The sequence below is a fragment of the Condylostylus longicornis genome, unplaced genomic scaffold, assembly GCF_029603195.1.
Source record: "Condylostylus longicornis isolate FDR11 unplaced genomic scaffold, ASM2960319v2 ptg000026l, whole genome shotgun sequence".
In the NCBI taxonomy this organism is placed as follows: domain Eukaryota; kingdom Metazoa; phylum Arthropoda; class Insecta; order Diptera; family Dolichopodidae; genus Condylostylus; species Condylostylus longicornis.
The window spans coordinates 746,054-765,338 of NW_026577995.1; the positions used below are offsets into that span (position 1 = coordinate 746,054).

A 19,285-nucleotide genomic window follows, 5' to 3' on the forward strand; every position below is an offset into this window, starting at 1 on the left:
TTTTTAAGATCAATTACATAAATAATTTGAAAATAATAAAAGTATTTAAATTTAAACAATACATTATTATCAAGACTAAAAAATGCTTATTTTTTGTTTAAATAATCCATGCACAAATATAATGGGAAGAAATGAGAGCAACTTTCGATGCAAATTTCAAATCTCCAATGAATATTGAAATTTTTATTTTATTTCATTAGCTACGATTCCAGAGAATAAACAATAAGTTATTTATTTCTTATAAAATATCTATGCAATGTATTAGCGCCGTTTGTTTTGGATGCTCTGCTGTTAATAGGAGCATTAGGAACATTATCCATTAATGACACATCAAGCGCATTCCTGCTCCAATTCTGAATCAATTCTTTTTGCAAATCTTGAGGTAAATCTTTAAATACAGCCGGATCTACGCCTGGGGGAACTAACACTTTTTCATCGAGAGAACTTTCAACATGTGTTTGAGTTTGATCTTGTTTATTTGATAATTGAAAATCTTGCTCCATTTTATAATTGTCCAATGACAGCGTTTCTTTATGTGAAGGCTTTGCAGCGTTAAAACTGCCACTTTTGTTGCAGTTAGGCCGCGTTATTTGTTTTGAGGACGGTATGATAGCATTTGTAAAAAAACTTGTTTGATTCATTTTACTAAACATACGAATTGGTACGGCTGAAGCTACTGGAGATGATATTGGACTATCTTTATCGCTATCACGGGAATTAAGTCGTAATTCCGAAACTCTTAATTTACTTGGGGATGATGTTTCAGATTCACTTGGAGGGGAAAGCCGTCTTTTTGCTATTAAAAGTCCTAATCTTCTTTTCTTCTTCGGCGAAGGTTCGACTTCCGCTTCCGAAATATCTGAAAAATCTGATGACATGGAGTCCACATCTAAAAGCATTGGAATAGGTGAAGCTGTTGTTGTTGAACGTCTTTTTTGGAAGCTGTCATTAGATGTGGATGCTTATAAAGATAAAAACATTATGCTAAGTCGTTTATTTGTACGAATTTTGAAAATTTTACCTGCTTCAAGAGGCTTCTCTAAATTCTGCGGAAAATCTGGTTCTATTTCTTCATTAAGGCTGCCTTTATTCACTAAGTTCGTAATTGATTGTACTTCAAGATCACTTTTTCGAATAAAATAATTTGCAATAGATGGGGAAACTCCATGTTTTCGTTCTTGAAACTTGGAAAATGCTAATCCTAAAAGTGTAATATTAAAAGATTTTTTCATATCTACGACCCTTTCGAAAAGTCTCATGATGATTTTAATTAACTTCTCCTGACCATTATCAGCTAACATTATTTGTCCATCACTTAATATACGAAATAGTGTTGGCAAAATATTTGCTTGCTTTGTTTCTCGATGACTGGTTTTTTTTTGAGGATCAAATTTTCGAACTGTTATTTTTAATGCAACTGGGATTCTTCCATCCTCAGATACTTGTCCCACTAATCTCATTAACATCAAACGAAATCTTTCCTCTATATCTTTTGTTACAGAAATAGGACGACACGAGTCTTCTAAACTGATTGTTTTCGGTTTACCAGTTGAACGTACAGAGTTGTTATCCCTTCCAAAAGATAAATCTTTCAATTTGATTGCCATTTCGTAACCAAATTTTTTCTTTAAAACTTCTAAATCACATCTCTGCAAATCTGTAATGTTGGCAATACCATTTTCCAAAAGTAATGATTCAGTCTTTTGTCCTATACCTGTGATTTTCATTAGATTATTTAAATCTCTCATAAATTGTTCGGTTTTACTTGAAACAAGCACCGTCTGATTATTAGGTTTATTTTTATTACCAACAATTTTAGCTAAAAGTTTATTGTAAGATATTCCAGCACAACACGTTATTCCCAGTGTTCTAAATAGTTCACTACGAATTTCTTTCGCGATGTGAGTCCCAACGCACAATCTTTGTGCACATCCGCAAGAACAGTCGTCTAAACTGAAATTCGGTGGATAAACGCAACCTTTTACTTCAAAAACAACATCACTGAAATTTCCATTAAGACGTTCTGAAACAATGTTAGTCACATCTAAAAAGTTTTCATCTAATCCCAGTTTTTCAACCAACGGTGTAAATTTATGTAAAATTTCAAAAATTTTTGCAGACATCTGTCGGTATGGTGTAAGATCCTCTCCAGGCACTAATATTAAATCAGGACATAGTTTTTTGGCTTCATCAACAAGCATTAATTTTGTTATTCCATAGCTTCTGGCTTTATAATTAGAAGTAACAACTATATTTTTTTGCTGAACTCCTAAAGGTTTATTTTTCAAAGAAGGATCTTTTATTTCTTCAACTTGAGCATAAAAACAATCCATATCAATGTGTATTATGGTTTTTGAGTGTGTAGGACAAATATTACTGCTTGATGTATAACTATCCATAGCTGATGTAATGAGTTACAATTATAATTTAACAAATTTAATACTTAAATTAAATTTTGCGAATTTAAAAAAAAATTCTTTGCAACTTCCATTGAATTACATTTAATTGCTTAACTTAACTTACACTCCAAATTTGTATGGAAGTTTAATTTCTACATCACACAAACCAAACAAAAGACAAAACTAAGAGTAATATCAAATATGACGAAATTATGTGATTGACATAAGCCGCCATGATTTTAAATGTGCTGCCATTTCAACATAATAACAATGTTTCCAGTGCTTATAGTAAAAAAATCTAAATTAACTGCTTCAATCGAACAATAACTTTCTCCCACGGGCCACAAGTGAAAAACATTGTACTTTTGAAATTTTTCCACTTTATAAAGGATGCTGTAACAATATTGTTCTTAAAAACATGGGTAAAATTTCTGATCAAAAGTAATCTATAAGTAAATACAGCAGTAAAATTTTTTTTAAAGTAAATAAAAATACTTTTGAATTTTCGTTACGTGCGTTCAATTTTCTTGCGCAAACCTTACCCAGCATTTACACATACAAGTTACTTGCACGCAAGTTTGTATAATATTAATTGTCAATTAGTTTTTCGAAATGTCAAATTACTTGCTATTATGACGTAGGCGTTTAGCAAGTTAATTTTTGAAAATTCCTTTGAGAAGAAAACAACTAGCAATATATATAATTGTTTATAAATTTTAGAAACCATAAGTTTGCTAAGTTTAATTTTTTCAAAACAAAATTCAAAAATTTTAAATTAAAAAAAAAAAAATCAAAACAACAAATTTTTTTTTGTGAATTTCTCAATATGTCAAATTACTTGCTCAAATTACTGGCAGCAAAATTTTCTTGCAAGTTGAACTGCAAGTAAACAAGCAAGTAGAAATATTTCAATGTGTTAGTAAAATTTTTGTATGTATTGCAACTTTCTTGCAAGTAACTTGTACGTGTAAATGCTGGGTTAGTATCCAAACCAATATATTTAGTTGAAATATTAGCATTTTTAATGCCAAATTTGAGATAATGCTCAATGCAAAACTAAGATTGATTTTAAGTCAATCTTAGTTTTGCATTGAGTTTTTAAAAGATGCCAAGTACATTTTTGACATAACACCGTTCTAAGAAATTTTTGAAAAAAGGTTCTAAACGTTTCATTTTTATAGACACCTTCCACTGTGTGAATGTTGAATCACATCTATTTTATTTAACCACTGGCACTGATTCAAATTTATTACACATCTACAGGTTAAAATTTAAATAATAAAAATATTTTTTTATTTTTAGCTAAAATTTTTAAATTATCAAGTTTTTGAAATTTGGCATAATATAGCATTGTATTTTGTCTAATCTAGCACAATTTACACCAATTAGCTGTACCAAAGATCTCAACACCGCAAATAAGTAGATGGTATGTGCTGTTACGAAGTTTTTTGATGATACCAAAAATATCTTTTTTAAATCGATATTTGGACGTAAATTTATTTTATAACAACACGATTTAGTTTTTGAAATTTTTGCTTCAAAATAGTGTCAATGATATTGTATTTACAATTTTAGATTCACTATTTCTGAAAACAACTGCTTTTTTCGCCAAATTAGCTTCTTAGTTTTTAAGGTATTCCCCAGTATACAATTATAAAAAGACTTTTAATTAATATAAATATGCAAATTTAGTTCATTAGTTTTCCGCTGCAACATAGCTTAATGTCAAATAAAAACCGTATAATTTTTTAATTTGAAATTTAAATCCCAACAAACCAAAAAAGGTACTTATTTGTTGGGTTGTAAATAAAGTCAAAAGCAAAAGAATTATATTTGAAAAGAGTTTGTATGTAACGTTTGGTTCAAATTATAAGATTATTAATTTTGGCCTAATAATAATTGTTTATTGGAACAAATTGTTAAAAAAAAATATTGAAATATTTTATTAAAGGACTGCGTGAAATGGAATCCAAATTACCTAAACCATCTGGGTTGAAGAAGCCTACAACTCTAAGTACAAAACCAATTTTACCGACGGACAGGTTAAAATCAAATTCAGTGATTTTAAAACAATTTTCAGAATGTTTGCCTCTAAGCAGAGACTTGACTAATTTAAATCAAAGAGTAAATACAAAAGGTAAATGATCCCAGTACTTTTAATTTGAATATTTAAATTTACTTCCAAATATTTTAAAAGCTTTAAGGGCGGGATCTCCCGAGCTTCCGAAGAAGAATGCTTCAGAACGTATAAGATTAAGGAGGAGTCGTTCTGTCTGCGATCTTCGAGATATTAAAGACATATCAAGACCCCTCAAAAGGCATGAACAAGTTTTACCTGACATTCCAGCGAAAGTTGCACGCTTTGGAACCATAAATACAGCTGCTACAAAGAAGCTTGTTAACATTTCAAACATGTCAAAAACCAAAAACGAAAAAATGAATTCACTAACAAACAAAAAAGCTATATTAAACAAGACCAGTAGTACATCATTAACAAATAAAGCCCCAAATAAATCAACAACTGTTGTAACTTTAAATAAAAAAATCCCAGCTTATGATTATAAAGCTCGATTTGCAGATTTATTGGAAAAACATAAAGGTAATAAATTTTTTTTATTTATAAACAATTGAAGTTGCAACTTTCATTTTGAATTTAAGTTCTTAAAGAAAAATTCGAAACTGCAAAAGAACAGCTTGGTAATTTAGACAGTCTGCCGGAGAAATATGAGGAGTCTCAAAATCAAATTTTTGAATTAGAAACTGAACTACATCGTGAGAGAACTCAATTACAATGTTTACAACAGCAAAATAATGCACAAACAGTAAAAATAAATTGCTTAACAAAAAATCTTGGCGATATCACTAGAGATTACGAGCAAATAAAAAAGGAATTCGAAACTAATTCGAAACAACTTGAATTAATAACAAAAGAAGTAACAGAGCTACGTAGCAGCAATAAAGATCTTGCAGAAAACGTTGACTTTTTAACTCATGAATTAGAAATCAATGTAGAGCAGTTGTTCCGCTACAACATGGAAAGAAAAGAGCTTCATAACACAATTATGGATTTAAGGGGTAATATACGAGTATTTTGTAGAGTAAGACCGCCACTTGAAAATGAAAGTGAACAACTTCTTTGTGGTTGGAATTATTTAGATGAATGTTCTTTAGAAATAACTAATTTGGATTTTGCAAATTCAAGTGTAAAAAATAAGATTGCTACAAATGGGTTTACTTTCGACCACGTCTTTCATCCTCGATCTACACAAGAGGATGTCTTTGAAATGGTATCACCTTTAATTCAGTCTGCTTTAGATGGATACAATATATGTATTTTTGCTTATGGCCAAACTGGTAGTGGAAAAACTTATACAATGGATGGAGTTTCAGATAATCCAGGTAGTATATTACAAGATAAGTTTTCAAACACCTTTATGACAATTTTTTTTTATTTTTTAGGAATAATCCCGAGAACAGTTGATTTGCTATTTAAGTCTATTGAGCAATATAAACGACTTGGATGGGTTTATGAAATAAAAGCAACATTCTTAGAAATATATAACGAGGTACTGTATGACCTTTTAAGTAATGAACAAAAAGATATGGAAATTCGAATGGTAAAAAACAGCAAAAACGATATTTATGTAAGTAATATAACGGAAGAACATGTAACAAATGCTTATCACTTAAAGCAATTAATGATAATTGCTAAACAAAATCGGGCTACTGCAGCCACAGTTGGTAATGAAAGATCATCTCGTTCACATGCTGTGACAAGGATTGATCTGATTGGTAATCATGAGAAAAAATCTGAAATTTCTATTGGAACTATAAATTTAGTGGATTTAGCTGGATCTGAGAGTCCAAAGACAAGTATAAGGATGACAGAAACGAAAAATATTAATCGTTCTCTAAGCGAGTTAACAAACGTAATTTTGGCATTACTTCAAAAGCAGGATTATATACCTTATAGAAATTCCAAGCTAACCCACTTGCTAATGCCAAGTTTAGGCGGTAATTCTAAAACCTTGATGTTCATTAATGTATCACCATTGCAAGACTGCTATGTTGAATCTGTAAAATCATTAAGGTTTGCTCAATCAGTGAATTCTTGTAAATTAGCAAAAGCGAAGAAGAATAGATTTTTAAATGTATCGGGCTCTCTATAAATATAAAATTCTGTTTGTGTAATATAATTGATTTGTGCAGTTGTTAAAAATTATAATTTACAAAAAACGAAAGAATTGTTTTAAATGAATTTTCGATAAATTTCAATATTTTTACAATTGTTTATTTGTTGAATATAAAATTTTTTATATAGGCTTTCATTGTATTACATCCAAATGACATTAATATAAACTAAATATAATTATTTTAAATTTTTCAATTTCTTATGCAAAAAATCGTATCAATTAAAAATCTTAAAATAATTATGTTATATGCACCAAGGCTTGGTATAACTTTGTAACTGCCGTATTTACTATTTGCCGCAAAGATTCGTCATCGGGACAAGTAACAGCCTAAATATGTAAGGAATTAAAAAGTAATTTAAAAATTTTCTTATTAAACTTTACCAAGGTTTCAAGATTAACTTCAGCTTTCTTCCCACTGACTGTGACCGGTAAAATATCACCTTTAAACAGTTTTGGGACTGAGTGTTCACCAAAAATATCTTGAAATGTTTCTATTAGACATTCTTTGAAATGGGTTTTGTCGGGTTTTCCTCCTGTTGTAGATCCTTTCAAATTTGTGCCACCCATTTCAGTTTGCATTATGCAAGAAAGTACGGAATCAGCGAACATATCGTTGACAGGTGTTGCTTGCCATTCCATAATAATAATTTTTCCTTCAACAATCACGTCTATGCAATTAAATGCACGAATTTTTTTGTCAGGCTCTACAATTTCGACAGTTCCCGGTCCTCCTACGCGATCCAGCAAGAGCTTCAAGGTATTTAACGATCCTGTCCATGATATGCTTTGCCGTTGAGTAACCATTGAAATAGTCATGTCAGTATATTCTGAAATAAGAAGTAAGTAAAATAAAATTTTGTGATTCTATAATTCTTTTAGTAAAAAATATTTGAACAAAAATTATAATTAATATCATTACTTGAAATATCTGATGCTGATAATAGATGATATTTAAATCCTCGTTTAACTAAAATACCGGATAGCTTGTTTCCAGGCTCAGGCTTAGTTGCAGCAAGACTTCCCATTACTTTCGCCGTTTTTTCACCTCTAAAGTGAAGCTCTACAGCATGGGTGTTACGGGGGTTATGAAAACAAATATTTGTGTTAGGATCCGATTCGTACTCTCGTTGAAGTGCTGATTTCAATCGACTCATTTCATTTTGCTCACCATGAACAAGCACCTTTTTGCACGTGAAAAATGTTTGAGAAAAATAATTTGAAAACGAAGCCTCATTCTGTATCTCTCTTCTACCCACCCTTGATATAATTTTCAATTGCATGCTCATATTAAATTGTATCTTTACTATTATTATGAGTATATATTATGTATATAAAAATTCGTTCACAATATTTTAGAAAAACAAGTTTAATAAATTATAGTTTCAAAAATTTTTACGAAATCTTTTTTTTGAGTGACTAAAAAGAGAGATATAGAGTAAGGTACTAAACTAAAATACCACATGTGCTGGTTTTAATAATCGTATAAATTCACTAGTCTGCTGATAATCTGTGTGAGCCGAAAATGAAATATAATCAACTGACATATTAAGAGGAAGTTTTTGACCAGATAATGTTGTAATTTCTTCGGGTTCCGAAAGTATTGTTTTAGCTAAAGTGCCTTCAACGCAATAACCTGCTATAATGACGCCATTCTTAGAGTCTGTACACCAAGTTTCGAATAATTCTCTTGAAAGACCACTCTGCATCATACCTGGAGACGCCATCACCACACACGGTCCTATATCTTCGAAATGGTCAATTCCCTATTTTTTCAAAATGACAGTAAACAAGAAGCCTAGTAATACAATAACATTTAGTAATAGCACCTACTTTTAAATTTGAAATATGACGAAAAACAAACGGATTATTAACCGCAATTTGTCGTCTTATTTTATCATTCATTGCATTTATATAAGTCTGATATACGGCCATACATTTTTTGGCCAAAGAAGAGGCGTAGTATATTGGAATATCTTGAAGTTCCGGATTCTGACTCCAATATTCATCTAAAATGAGTAAAAGCTCTTGTGCTCTGCCTAACGCGAAAACAGGAATTAAACAACGACCACCTTGTGTAACTATTTTTTGTACAAGTGACGTAAACCTATTTTCTCTGTCCTCCCTCTTCTCATGTATGTGTGTACCATATGTAGATTCTGTGATCAATACGTCCGGTTTCATTGTTGGTATTTCTGCTGCCATTAAATGCCTGTCCTCTTGTCTCGAAAAGTCTCCCGTATATAAAATTTTTACCCCCGCAATTTCAATCATAAACATCGCAGCGCCAAGTACATGACCAGCATTATACGCCCAAAATCTTACACCCATTACATCGCGTTCTTCATGAAAATTTATTGTTTCTATTTTCTCCATACTTGCCTCTAAGTCTGCTTCAGTATATAGCATTTGTTCAGTAGATATATTGCTAATTTTAATATAATCTGACAACATCCAGCGGTAAATAGCCTTGGTTGCATGGGTCATGAAGCAACGACCCCTGAAACTAGTTTTCATTAAAAACCAAGGAAGGGCTCCGCAGTGATCTAAGTGGAAGCTGATAAAAATATCTGATATAATAACTTATAATTGATTTTTTTTTAAATAATACTGTGATATGAAGAGTAAATCAATTTCATCAGCCTCTATCAAATCAACATATGGAAGCGCATCCATTCCAGAAAGACCAGGATGAATTCCGCAATCTAACATTATTTTCTTTCCCTTAAATTCAAGCATTATACAAGATCTTCCAACCTCTTGTCCAGCACCCCTAGTTTCATTATTATTACAATTTAAAATTCAATTAATTTTATGTATAATTGAAAATAGGCTTTTTGTGCTTACAGTGGCCTAATGAGAAGTAAATCACTTTCTTCCGCTGGCACAATCTCATCAGTTTTTCTTTTATTTGCCATATTTTTTGATCCTTAATTAATACTTTTAATTTAAGATTTTTATACCTTTTTTTGTATTTTATTTATAATTTTAAAACATAATAATTAATAATTATGCATTTTCTATCAAATGTGATAAAAACCTATTTAAACACATATTTCATTTAACATCTGTGAACTACACAAGTCACAATACCGGGCCTACCGCCGTTTGTATTTACATACATATGTATGTATACAGAATTTGGAATATAGAGATAGAACATGTCGCAAAGCAATCAACGATGTTTAATACAAACGCCAGTGCAATAAAAGACCTTAAATGCCTTAATTTAGAGAAAAAAATTATGTAGATATCGAAATTTTTTATTTCTCCTTCAGAAATGTAAAATTTTTAATAAACCTTATTCAGCGTGTATAAATAGTCTTATATACAAAGAGTATTATATTCTCTCATAATATTATATATTATTGTATGACATAAACTCCTATATTGTATAATACTCCTATATTGTTCTATTGAGCAAACCCTCTTTGAAAATAAAATTTTTTAGAATACTTAAGAGTGAAAAGAATTTTTGCAAATAGAATGCATATTATTGCATTTTGTCTCAAAAAAAGTAGTGCCGAGAGCGTAGTAATTTGAGGTTATCATTAACACCGAACAAAAAGTAAGCAATCTGCCTAAATATATTTTTTTGTTTAAAATTGATTTCAAATCAGATTTCGTTTATAAAAACAATTATATGTATTTTTAACTTTTTTAATTTTAAGAAGCACAAGTTTGAAACAGAATATTGTAATGAATTAATAAAAGAAGAAATAGAATAAATAGAATAATAGAATCGTACAAGTGTTTATGCAGGAAAAATACAACTACGTTTTCTAGTATAAATGCAAAAAAGTAGTAAAAATGGCTTTGGCGTAGTATAGTAGTACGGAATGTCAAAATGTAGTAAAAAACTACAATTGTAGTAAAATTAACAACACTGGTCTGATATCTCTGATTTTTAAAACAAACATAATAAAAGCTTATTCTGTCATTTAATAATTTGTATAAAATCTCTAGCCTTTTCACCAGAAAAAAGTTAAAAAATAATTCATCCCTCTGATTTTCATTCTAAGGAGAAAATCAGCTTTGATGAAGTGCGTATGTAGCGGACGAAATATATTAGCAAAAATAAAAGTATTTTATTCCGAATAAAAGAGATTTTTCTTTTCATACGCCTAAAATCAATTATATGTATTTCGGAAAAATTATCAACATTTTCTTTAATTATTTTTTTTGAATTCAGTTAAATTTCAATAAATAAAAAGCCTCCTGCCTAGTTTTAAAATATTAAATTGAATAAAAAATAATTGAGCTATTTTTTGACTACATACATTTAAGAATATGTTTTGAAAGAAAACGGTGATACATGCAATGAAAGATGACAATCATGATTGAGATTGATGAAGATTGATTTTGTAAACATCATAGATCAATCATTTTCATCCAAATTTAAATTAAGGAAAAAATGGAAATCGGTTCTATTTTTGTCAATCATTTTTGACAGAAATAAGATAAAACATAGCGTAAATATAGGTTTTTTAATTAAATGGGTGATCTGTAATTAAATGTGATCTATTTTTTGTTATCATTGTTGCATGCAGTTTAACCCTAATTGATCACTGAGCTATTACTCGTATTAATACGTATATATCATTTTTAGTGAGGAACATGTAATGAATAAAAATGAATTTGAAAAATTAAATACTACATATGTATAAGATTTTTTAATAAAAACAACACTAAAACTTAGAAGTTTTAAGCTGTTGAAGCTTTCCGTGATATCCACATTATCTAAGATCATAAATTTGTATCCTTTTTTTCCTTATAATTGTAAATTGTTTGAATGTAGCAGAAAATTGTTTTAAAAGACGAAGATATAAAAAGTTGGCTAATTGAAAATATGCTTTTTGTGTTTACAGTTGTATGTTAAAAGTTGGCAGTTCTGTTAACCATTGTGACATTGACAGTCTCTATTTAATTTTTTTTTTTTGACAGCTCATATTTTTGTGAAATGACTCAGAAAATTTTCAAATTCATTAGGATTAATAATAACTTTTATTTTTTTTAAAATGAGTGTATTTTAATGCTTGTTAAGATATTAAAAACTAAATCTTACAATGGCAAAAGTTGATTCGGATAGTAGTTCTGAGGAATATTTTGATGCTGAGGACACAACAAGACTATCAATAAGGTATCAAATTTTAATAAAGATATATTATCAATATGTAGTATGACATTGGTTTCTAAACTTTAGCACTTTATTGTATTATAAAATGTACAAAGTTGTTTTTAATTGTACAGGTCAAGTCAAAGACCTTCAGTAACTGGAAACGACTATACTTTATCTAAGCCAGAGCCTGAAATCCGAATACAAACTACCGAAGATGACATAATTAATAAAACACCAACAACACGAAGTCCTAATTTATCCATCAGACATTCTAGTGATCAACATATGTTTGTGGAACCAAAACCCTTGGGACTGGTAAAATTTAAAAAAAGACAAAAAAAATATTAAAATGATTTAATTACACGAATTCTTTTATAGTTAGTTTTTGCGGAATAATTTTATTTGCATTTTATAATTATATTATGTACATAGGTAAATATTTATTATTTCTTTGAATTCGTCACATAAACGTCAGTTATAAAACTTGTAAGAAGTTTAAAATGTAAAACTAGTAAGATGTTTTTACTATAAAAATAGTTTAACCTTCATATTTACGAACTTTTTGGTTACCTTGCTTGAAATACGCAAGATATCTCCTACGCAGTTTATGTATCCAAAAAAAGTAATGTTAAAGTCAACAATATTATCTAGATCATATTAAAATCAAACTTTACCTTGAAAAGTTATTGGTATTTAAAAATTTTACACCTACATTAATAGAACCATTTTTAATAATTGCACAGATTTTTTTTTAAACTCAAAGGCAGTCCTTTTAATTTTTTTTTATAATACATTAGTTTATAATAAAAAACAAAAAATTATTAAGTAAGAGCTTTTTAAAGTGCACATTTTCAATGATTTCAAAAATTATTTTTTGTTGTAGTCTGGTAGACAACGCTTTCGTGATCTTCGTAATAGCATGCAAAATGATGAAGATGAAAATCTTGGAAATACGCTGACACCTGATTCGCAGGTATTGCTTACTTTTTTGTTATATAATTGGTTTTAAAATTTATAAGTTGCTTTATATAATTTCAAATTAGAGTTCCTCTAACCATATTTGTGGCGTTAATTTTAATGTTGCAGAGAATATTTAAACAAAAATACAAAGAAAAAAAAATAAAAGATAAAATTATTTATAGTGCATACAAGCTTATTCAAAATTTACTCTTATTTTCATTCATAATAAATTTAAACGAAACTCATCTCTTTCTCTCATCTCATTCACTATTTTGAAACCAGTATGACTTATGAGTTACTTCACTTTCTTAAAATCACATATGTATTTATATTGAACTCATAGTATTTTTGTTTTTAAAGCTGTTATAAAATAAAACAATATATTATGCCAGAGGCAGAAATTCAGTTTTATATGATAATGGAAAACTTATATAAAAATATTTGTGTGACAGCAAATATTAACTATTATTTCTTGTTTTAATAATTTAAATTAAAATTTACTCTGTGTTTATATGGAGACATATAAAAATATTCAACAATTTATTTTGCAAGTACTTGTACACAATAAATAACTAAATATGTATCTATATATGTTTTTACCAAGCTCTTTTTTTATATATTTTTTTTTATAAAAAAAATGAACCATAAATAGAATAGTTCCTCGGATGGAGTATATACGAACAGACCGACTCATCCGTTTCGTATAATTGAAAATGATACGCTTAGTATTCAAAGTATGACTTCTTTAGGGAGAGTTGGTAAAATTTTAGCTGGGAGTATTGATCCATCAGGTATAAAATATAATAGAATAATTTACTTTTGCAATTATATTTTGTTTTCATTTTTCATTTTTAGGGTTAAGCATTGATCGGGAATCCGCTCACAGTTCTCTATTAGGAAATTCGTTGAGTGTAACGCAAACAACATCTTCAAAGCCAGTTACTGGTTCTAGTACTACGTCAAATATTGTATCTGCGGTTCCTAATTCTGAAAAAGAAATAATATCTAACAAAGATAGTAATTTACAATTATTGAGTCAACAAAGCAAAAGTGTTAAAGAACAAAGTACGATTAAAACTTCGCCAGAGGGCTCAAGTAATAGTAGCAATAGTGGTGTTTGTGAAAGTATTTCAAACAGTAACAATAAAATTGTTTTACAAGAACCGGACGTAATTGCAAGTACAAAGCTGGCACATTCAAAAACAACCGATAGCATTACTTCAAGCGGTCCTATAGCTCCACCAAGGAAGAAGAAAAAGCCAAGAAAAATATCTAGTAGCTCTTCAGAACAGTTTAACATGAATGAAGGTTTTAAGTTACCTCCCATAGAGAAAGATGATAGGATATCGTTACATAGTATAAGCATCAGTAAAAAATGTGGGGATCTTGTTAAAGAATTAGAAAAGACTTGGTGTCAGGTGGCAGAAAACCAATCAAAAGAATTCCAAGCTTTACTTCAACAACAACCATCCAGTTCAAATGTTGGGAATTTTGCTGTAACCACCACTACTTCTTCTACAACTAATTGGCCTAATTCTACTGCTGTTGTCGAGGTAAATTCTTCAATTGGTAGCGGCTCCATAAATCGAATATCTCACTCATTGGGTAATTCATCAACTTCCGTATATTCAAAGCCGAGCCCTTCAAATAGTGCAAAGAGTAATTCAGCTCCCGGCCGAGTGCGATATTTGTAAGTTTTTATGAAAATAATTTTTTTAAATGTTACTGAAATTCTTAATTGCATCTTCCAGTTCGATCGACCCTACTCAAGGCCTTAATTTATATAAAGTTAGTCAAGGGGTTTATGTTGTTCAACCAATGGATGATGTCGCTAACAAAGCTGAAGGTCCCTCTCAAGAAGAAATTGAGCGTATTGAAAAACTTTTGAATGAAGACACTCCAAGACAAAAATTAGCTGGCACTGGTTCAAATAGCTTAGGAAGTGGGAGCAGGTAAAGTATTTAAGCTTTATTAAAGCTTTATTAAATACTTTTAGCGTATTTAGATCAGATATAAGTTGTTTAATGAACTTTAAAAATTTACTGCAACTGGAAGTTATTATTAGTTATATTATTATTTTATTTTAGATACAATTCGCAAATAGTTCAGAAAGGAAGTTCAGCAAATGAACAACGACGAAAATCTGCTGGTGATGAGGATGTACTAAAGCAAATGAATATTTACGTACGTACTAGAACAGACTCTGGCAAGCAATTGACTGACAAGGAAATATTAGATCAAGTTCCTGTAAAAAATTTAGATACCGGTGAAAATATGCCTTTATCTTCCATTCGACCTCCACCGACACCTGACGGTTGGAACCCCCTATCTCTCCATATTCATAAATTGTACGGTCATTTGCCGGTTAACCAAAAAGAATCTGATGAGGAAAGTATAATTGGAATACCACCTAATGTAGAAGTTCAGCCAGGCGAAGAGGAAGAACTGGAGACGGAAGATATAAATGGTAGGTTAAAAAAAAGAACACAGAAAATTAAGAGGTTCTTTGGATCAACTGTGCGGAAAACAGTAGATAAAGCAAAATCTTTAGCTTCTGAAGTCTCTCACGCTAGACACAAGGAGGATGTTGCTGATATAGTGGATGTGGTAAATCCTGAGTTAAATATCAAAATTAAAGCTTCTAGCTCAAATAAAGGACCCTATGAATTCGCTAAACTGCAACATGTTCAAGTAAGTTTTTATTTAAATTTCAGCAAAAAAGAATTATTTGAATTTATGATTATAAATTAAAAAAAAAACAACTATTTATCAAGGATCTCTCCGGCGAACATACTGGTGCTGTTTGGTGCATGAAATTTAGTTCTTGTGCTCGTTTATTGGCTACTGCTGGTCAGGATAAGATTCTACGTATATGGGTGCTTAAAGATGCATATCCATTTTTTCAGGTAAGTATATTTTAGTGAATATATAGAGTATACTATCGGTTTTTTCGTAGGATATGCGTACGAAATACAGTACAGATCAGAAGTCTTCTCCAACTCCGAGTCAAGAATCTTTAGTATCACAATTATCAATAGATTTGGAAGCTGCAAATGCGATGGCTGCAACTGCAGCTGATAAAACAACAGGTCCTTTCATGCCGAAAGCTTTTTGTTCATATATTGGGCATACGTCCGATTTGTTAGATGTTTCTTGGTCAAAAAATTATTTTATTTTATCGAGTTCAATGGATAAAACAGTGCGATTGTGGCATATTTCACGCAAAGAATGTTTATGTTGTTTTCAACACATCGATTTTGTAACCGCGATAGCATTTCATCCACGTGATGATCGTTATTTTCTTAGTGGTAGTTTAGATGGCAAACTTCGGCTGTGGAACATTCCAGATAAAAAAGTGGCGCTTTGGAATGAAGTTGACGGTCAAATAAAGCTAATAACAGCAGCAAATTTCTGTCAAAATGGGCAATTTGCTGTAGTTGGAACATATGACGGCCGTTGTATTTTTTATAATACTGATCAATTAAAGTATCACACACAAATAAATGTGCGTTCAACAAGGGGTAAAAATCGTATAGGCCGAAAAATTAGTGGTATTGAACCAATGCCAGGTGAAGACAAAATTTTAGTTACATCTAATGATAGTAGAATACGCTTATATGATTTAAGAGATTTAAATTTGAGTTGCAAATATAAAGGTTATTTAAATGTTTCTTCTCAAATAAAAGCATCATTTAGTCACGACGGTAAATACATTGTCGCTGGTTCTGAAAATCAATGTATTTATATATGGAAAACAAATCATGATTGCGCTAAATTAAGTTCGGTAAATTTTATCAATCAATTTCAAAAATTTAATTAAAAATAAGTAATAATATGAAATTATTTATTGTAATAGGTACGAAGAGATCGAAGTGATTTTTGGGAAGGTATAAAAGCTCATAATGCCCAAGTTACCTGTTCTATTTTCGCTCCTCATCCGGAAGCTGTTATAAAACCAGAACCAGATGATGAAATTTCAAATGATAACGTAATTTTTTATATATTAATTTTTTACTTCAATAAGTTCATACATATCTCCTATTTTTTGATTAGCTTCCAAATATAAAAGCTGATCCTCTAGTAGAGCAAAGGAAAAAAGGTTGTGGATACGTACTAGTTAGTGCAGATTTTAATGGCGCTATTAAAATATTTATAAATAAAACAAAACCTAAGCATAGCAGTTTGCCATATACCGCAATAGAATAAAACACAAATGTAAAGTTAATTAAAATTTACTTATATTATTACGTCATATATATTATATACCATAAATTATACTATAAAAATAATAATGAAATATTTTCAAAAATACTGACTTAAAAAAAAATTGAACAGTTGGATTGTTCGATCTAGTATAAATATGTTAATTATCCTTTTTTGATGTAATTTTTAAGCCATTATGAAAAAAGGAAAGATTAAATATTTTTTACTAAAATTTCAAATTTAAGTTTATTCGAGTATTCATTAAGAGATTAATTAAAGAATAACGATTGTACACATATACATGCATATATATATTTATATGGCTATAACTTCATTTTTATATACATATATATTTATATGAATGTATGTATGTTTACATAGATATTTTTTTACAGCTTTGCGCACATTTGTTTTTGTTTTGCATGTTTTATTATAGTTTTTCGTTTGATATTTAATTAAAAAAAAGGAAGAGAACGTTTTATAAATAGCAATATTATTTACATACATCTATGTTACTTTGTGATCGTATTTTTATAACTTTTTTCATTTTCTAAACAAAAGAGAATTTTATTGTATGTACTTTTAATTATGTAAATTTATAAAATTAATTACTATCAAAATAAAATATAATGTAAACGATTTTTTACAAAAAAAAAAGGAGACGTTAGTTTAATGAATGTAATTTAATTATATAATTCACATTTTGTGAATACTTTTGGAGGATTGCAAAATCTGTTGGTTAAATTTTTCTTTTTGTAAAATATGTACAATAATTGTATGTTGCAGAGCAATAGTATTCGTGACGTCCAAAATGCAGTGAAAAAAGTTTTATTACAGTTAAGCTGTAGTATTAATATTTTTTTATACAGTATAAATCTTTAAAACGGCTGTATTGTATTCTTGACTTTTTCACTACGCTGTTTGTTTAGACCATTTTTGGCAATTTGTATAATTTAAGCAATTTATACATTGTGTAAATTTTTTATTCTATAGTATTGGGTCGCAGGTACAATGTGGTGCTACATTTATACTGCGTTTTGGATGTCAGGGAATACGTAAAGCTAAAATTTTATTTCATTCAAATATTATAGAAATAATATTTACGTGCATATGTACATACTACTTATAAAAAGAAATATTGCTTAACATTGTTCCCCGTATTTAATTTTTAACATTATTACTTTATTGAATTGTTAAAAATTAGAAGAAATTACTGCAAAATGATATCAAATTTATTTTATCTTACCTCAAATTTAAATTAAATTGTTAAATTCAAAAGTGTATAAAATTGTTTTATAAGAACTGTTCTATTTCAGTTTATTTTATTTGTTTTTTTTTTAAGCACTATTGATAAACCAGACCATAATTTTTTGCAGAAAATGCTTATTACGAAAGAAAATCCGAGTAGAAGATTCTGAGAATATTTTATCTATGCTTAGTCCAGCATAGTACCATTTTGTTAAATATTAAAGAAATTAAATTACATTTATTGAAATAATAGTTTGATTAAAACTTGATTATTATACCTAATTGTTTTACTATTTAAATTCACAAGATTAAATTATTACATCATAAATAGAAAATTTTTAATTTATCAGTTTCTTTAATTTTATTTGAATATTTATTTGAAATTATCTATATTTCCAATATATCGAAATTTTAAGATATTAAAAATTTGTATGAATATTTTGTATATCAAATCAATAATGGTGTAAAAAGGAATAAAAAAAAAATTAAAATAAAGTAATACAGTGAAAATTGTGTTAAGTTTTATGTAGAAATACATATAGATATGTTTAGTATTATGTAATAAAAAGAAAAATCAGTTAAAGTCTTATTAATTTAATATAAAAATAATGAAGAATTAATAGTCTTTTATATTTTACTATGTTAGAAATTGTGGAATACCTATATGAAATTTTTTATAGCGTAGGACATTTTTGTCGAATGTTTATCTTAAGTATTTAAAACTATAATTGTCGGATTCGCCCAAATACTAGGCTGTCAAAACTAGTAAATAAAATCCTATGTGAAAAGTAAGCCGGATGAATCAATATGAAAAGAAATTTTTTATTGACTATACGATTAGTTTCACTTTTGAAGTGGAAAATTCAAAGGTCCTGAAAGTCTCAATGCTGCTAAATAGAATCCCAATACTTCACCATGTATTTAAGAGAATATAAATGAATGTTTGACTTAATAAAACTTAACAAATATATTGCAACTTAATAAAAGCATTATTTAAATATTGCTAGAATTTCAATTTTAAATAAACGCTGTCTATGTGCGCTGCATTAAATTAATCTATGTTATACAGAAATGGCATTGAATTTACATAATACAGAATTTGATAATACAGAATTGTAAACTATTTACATATTTCTGAAATAATTGAAAAGGAGGTATATAAAAAA

The 19,285-nt window shown here is 29.0% G+C and overlaps 4 protein-coding genes across 6 annotated transcripts; 2 read left to right on the forward strand and 2 right to left on the reverse strand.

Annotated features, from left to right (window-relative positions):
* Positions 1-163: 163 nt before the first annotated feature.
* Positions 164-2,581, reverse strand: LOC129607052 (DNA polymerase iota). The gene is made up of 2 exons (XM_055517749.1): positions 1,022-2,581; positions 164-961 (listed from the first exon to the last, which is right to left on the reverse strand). The coding sequence occupies exons 1-2, from the start codon at positions 2,397-2,399 to the stop codon at positions 228-230; spliced, it is 2,112 nt and encodes a 703-aa protein (XP_055373724.1). The 5' UTR covers positions 2,400-2,581; the 3' UTR covers positions 164-227.
* A 1,033-nt stretch (positions 2,582-3,614) lies between these two features.
* LOC129607055 (protein claret segregational) lies at positions 3,615-6,570 on the forward strand. 3 transcript variants are annotated; one of them, XM_055517753.1, is made up of 6 exons: positions 3,615-3,662; positions 3,770-3,825; positions 4,351-4,536; positions 4,597-4,998; positions 5,058-5,798; positions 5,859-6,570. In XM_055517753.1, the coding sequence occupies exons 3-6, from the start codon at positions 4,362-4,364 to the stop codon at positions 6,566-6,568; spliced, it is 2,028 nt and encodes a 675-aa protein (XP_055373728.1). In that variant the 5' UTR covers positions 3,615-3,662; positions 3,770-3,825; positions 4,351-4,361; the 3' UTR covers positions 6,569-6,570. The 3 variants fall into 3 exon arrangements, with proteins under 3 accessions (XP_055373728.1, XP_055373729.1, XP_055373727.1); XM_055517754.1 differs by lacking the exons at positions 3,615-3,662; positions 3,770-3,825 and having other exon boundaries at positions 4,235-4,536; positions 5,058-5,474; positions 5,556-5,798; XM_055517752.1 differs by lacking the exons at positions 3,615-3,662; positions 3,770-3,825 and having other exon boundaries at positions 4,235-4,536.
* Positions 6,571-6,683: 113 nt separating this feature from the next.
* Positions 6,684-9,681, reverse strand: LOC129607054 (cleavage and polyadenylation specificity factor 73). The gene is made up of 7 exons (XM_055517751.1): positions 9,437-9,681; positions 9,201-9,362; positions 8,423-9,146; positions 8,050-8,355; positions 7,512-7,773; positions 6,974-7,419; positions 6,684-6,919 (listed from the first exon to the last, which is right to left on the reverse strand). Exons 1-7 carry the CDS (start codon positions 9,505-9,507, stop codon positions 6,830-6,832), a joined length of 2,061 nt encoding a protein of 686 aa, XP_055373726.1. The 5' UTR covers positions 9,508-9,681; the 3' UTR covers positions 6,684-6,829.
* A 1,860-nt stretch (positions 9,682-11,541) lies between these two features.
* Positions 11,542-18,548, forward strand: LOC129607014 (WD repeat-containing protein 44). Its single transcript, XM_055517703.1, has 11 exons — positions 11,542-11,729; positions 11,840-12,023; positions 12,592-12,681; positions 13,321-13,459; positions 13,524-14,358; positions 14,420-14,620; positions 14,756-15,359; positions 15,443-15,574; positions 15,625-16,452; positions 16,525-16,656; positions 16,722-18,548. Exons 1-11 carry the CDS (start codon positions 11,656-11,658, stop codon positions 16,872-16,874), a joined length of 3,372 nt encoding a protein of 1,123 aa, XP_055373678.1. The 5' UTR covers positions 11,542-11,655; the 3' UTR covers positions 16,875-18,548.
* The last annotated feature ends 737 nt before the right edge of the window (positions 18,549-19,285 follow it).

Coding starts and splice junctions, on each gene's coding strand:
- LOC129607052 (XM_055517749.1), bottom strand. CDS start 2,399: ATGGATAGTTATACATCAAGCAGTAATATTTGTCCTACACACTCAAAA. Junction 962..1,021: donor AGAGAAGCCTCTTGAAGCAG/GTAAAATTTTCA, acceptor TATCTTTATAAG/CATCCACATCTAATGACAGC.
- LOC129607055 (XM_055517753.1), top strand. CDS start 4,362: ATGGAATCCAAATTACCTAAACCATCTGGGTTGAAGAAGCCTACAACT. Junction 4,999..5,057: donor TTTATTGGAAAAACATAAAG/GTAATAAATTTT, acceptor TTTGAATTTAAG/TTCTTAAAGAAAAATTCGAA. Junction 5,799..5,858: donor TGGAGTTTCAGATAATCCAG/GTAGTATATTAC, acceptor TTTATTTTTTAG/GAATAATCCCGAGAACAGTT.
- LOC129607054 (XM_055517751.1), bottom strand. CDS start 9,507: ATGGCAAATAAAAGAAAAACTGATGAGATTGTGCCAGCGGAAGAAAGT. Junction 9,147..9,200: donor GATTTACTCTTCATATCACA/GTATTATTTAAA, acceptor TATTTTTATCAG/CTTCCACTTAGATCACTGCG. Junction 7,420..7,511: donor ATCAGCATCAGATATTTCAA/GTAATGATATTA, acceptor TTCTTATTTCAG/AATATACTGACATGACTATT.
- LOC129607014 (XM_055517703.1), top strand. CDS start 11,656: ATGGCAAAAGTTGATTCGGATAGTAGTTCTGAGGAATATTTTGATGCT. Junction 14,621..14,755: donor AGCTTAGGAAGTGGGAGCAG/GTAAAGTATTTA, acceptor ATTTTATTTTAG/ATACAATTCGCAAATAGTTC. Junction 16,453..16,524: donor ATTGCGCTAAATTAAGTTCG/GTAAATTTTATC, acceptor TTATTGTAATAG/GTACGAAGAGATCGAAGTGA.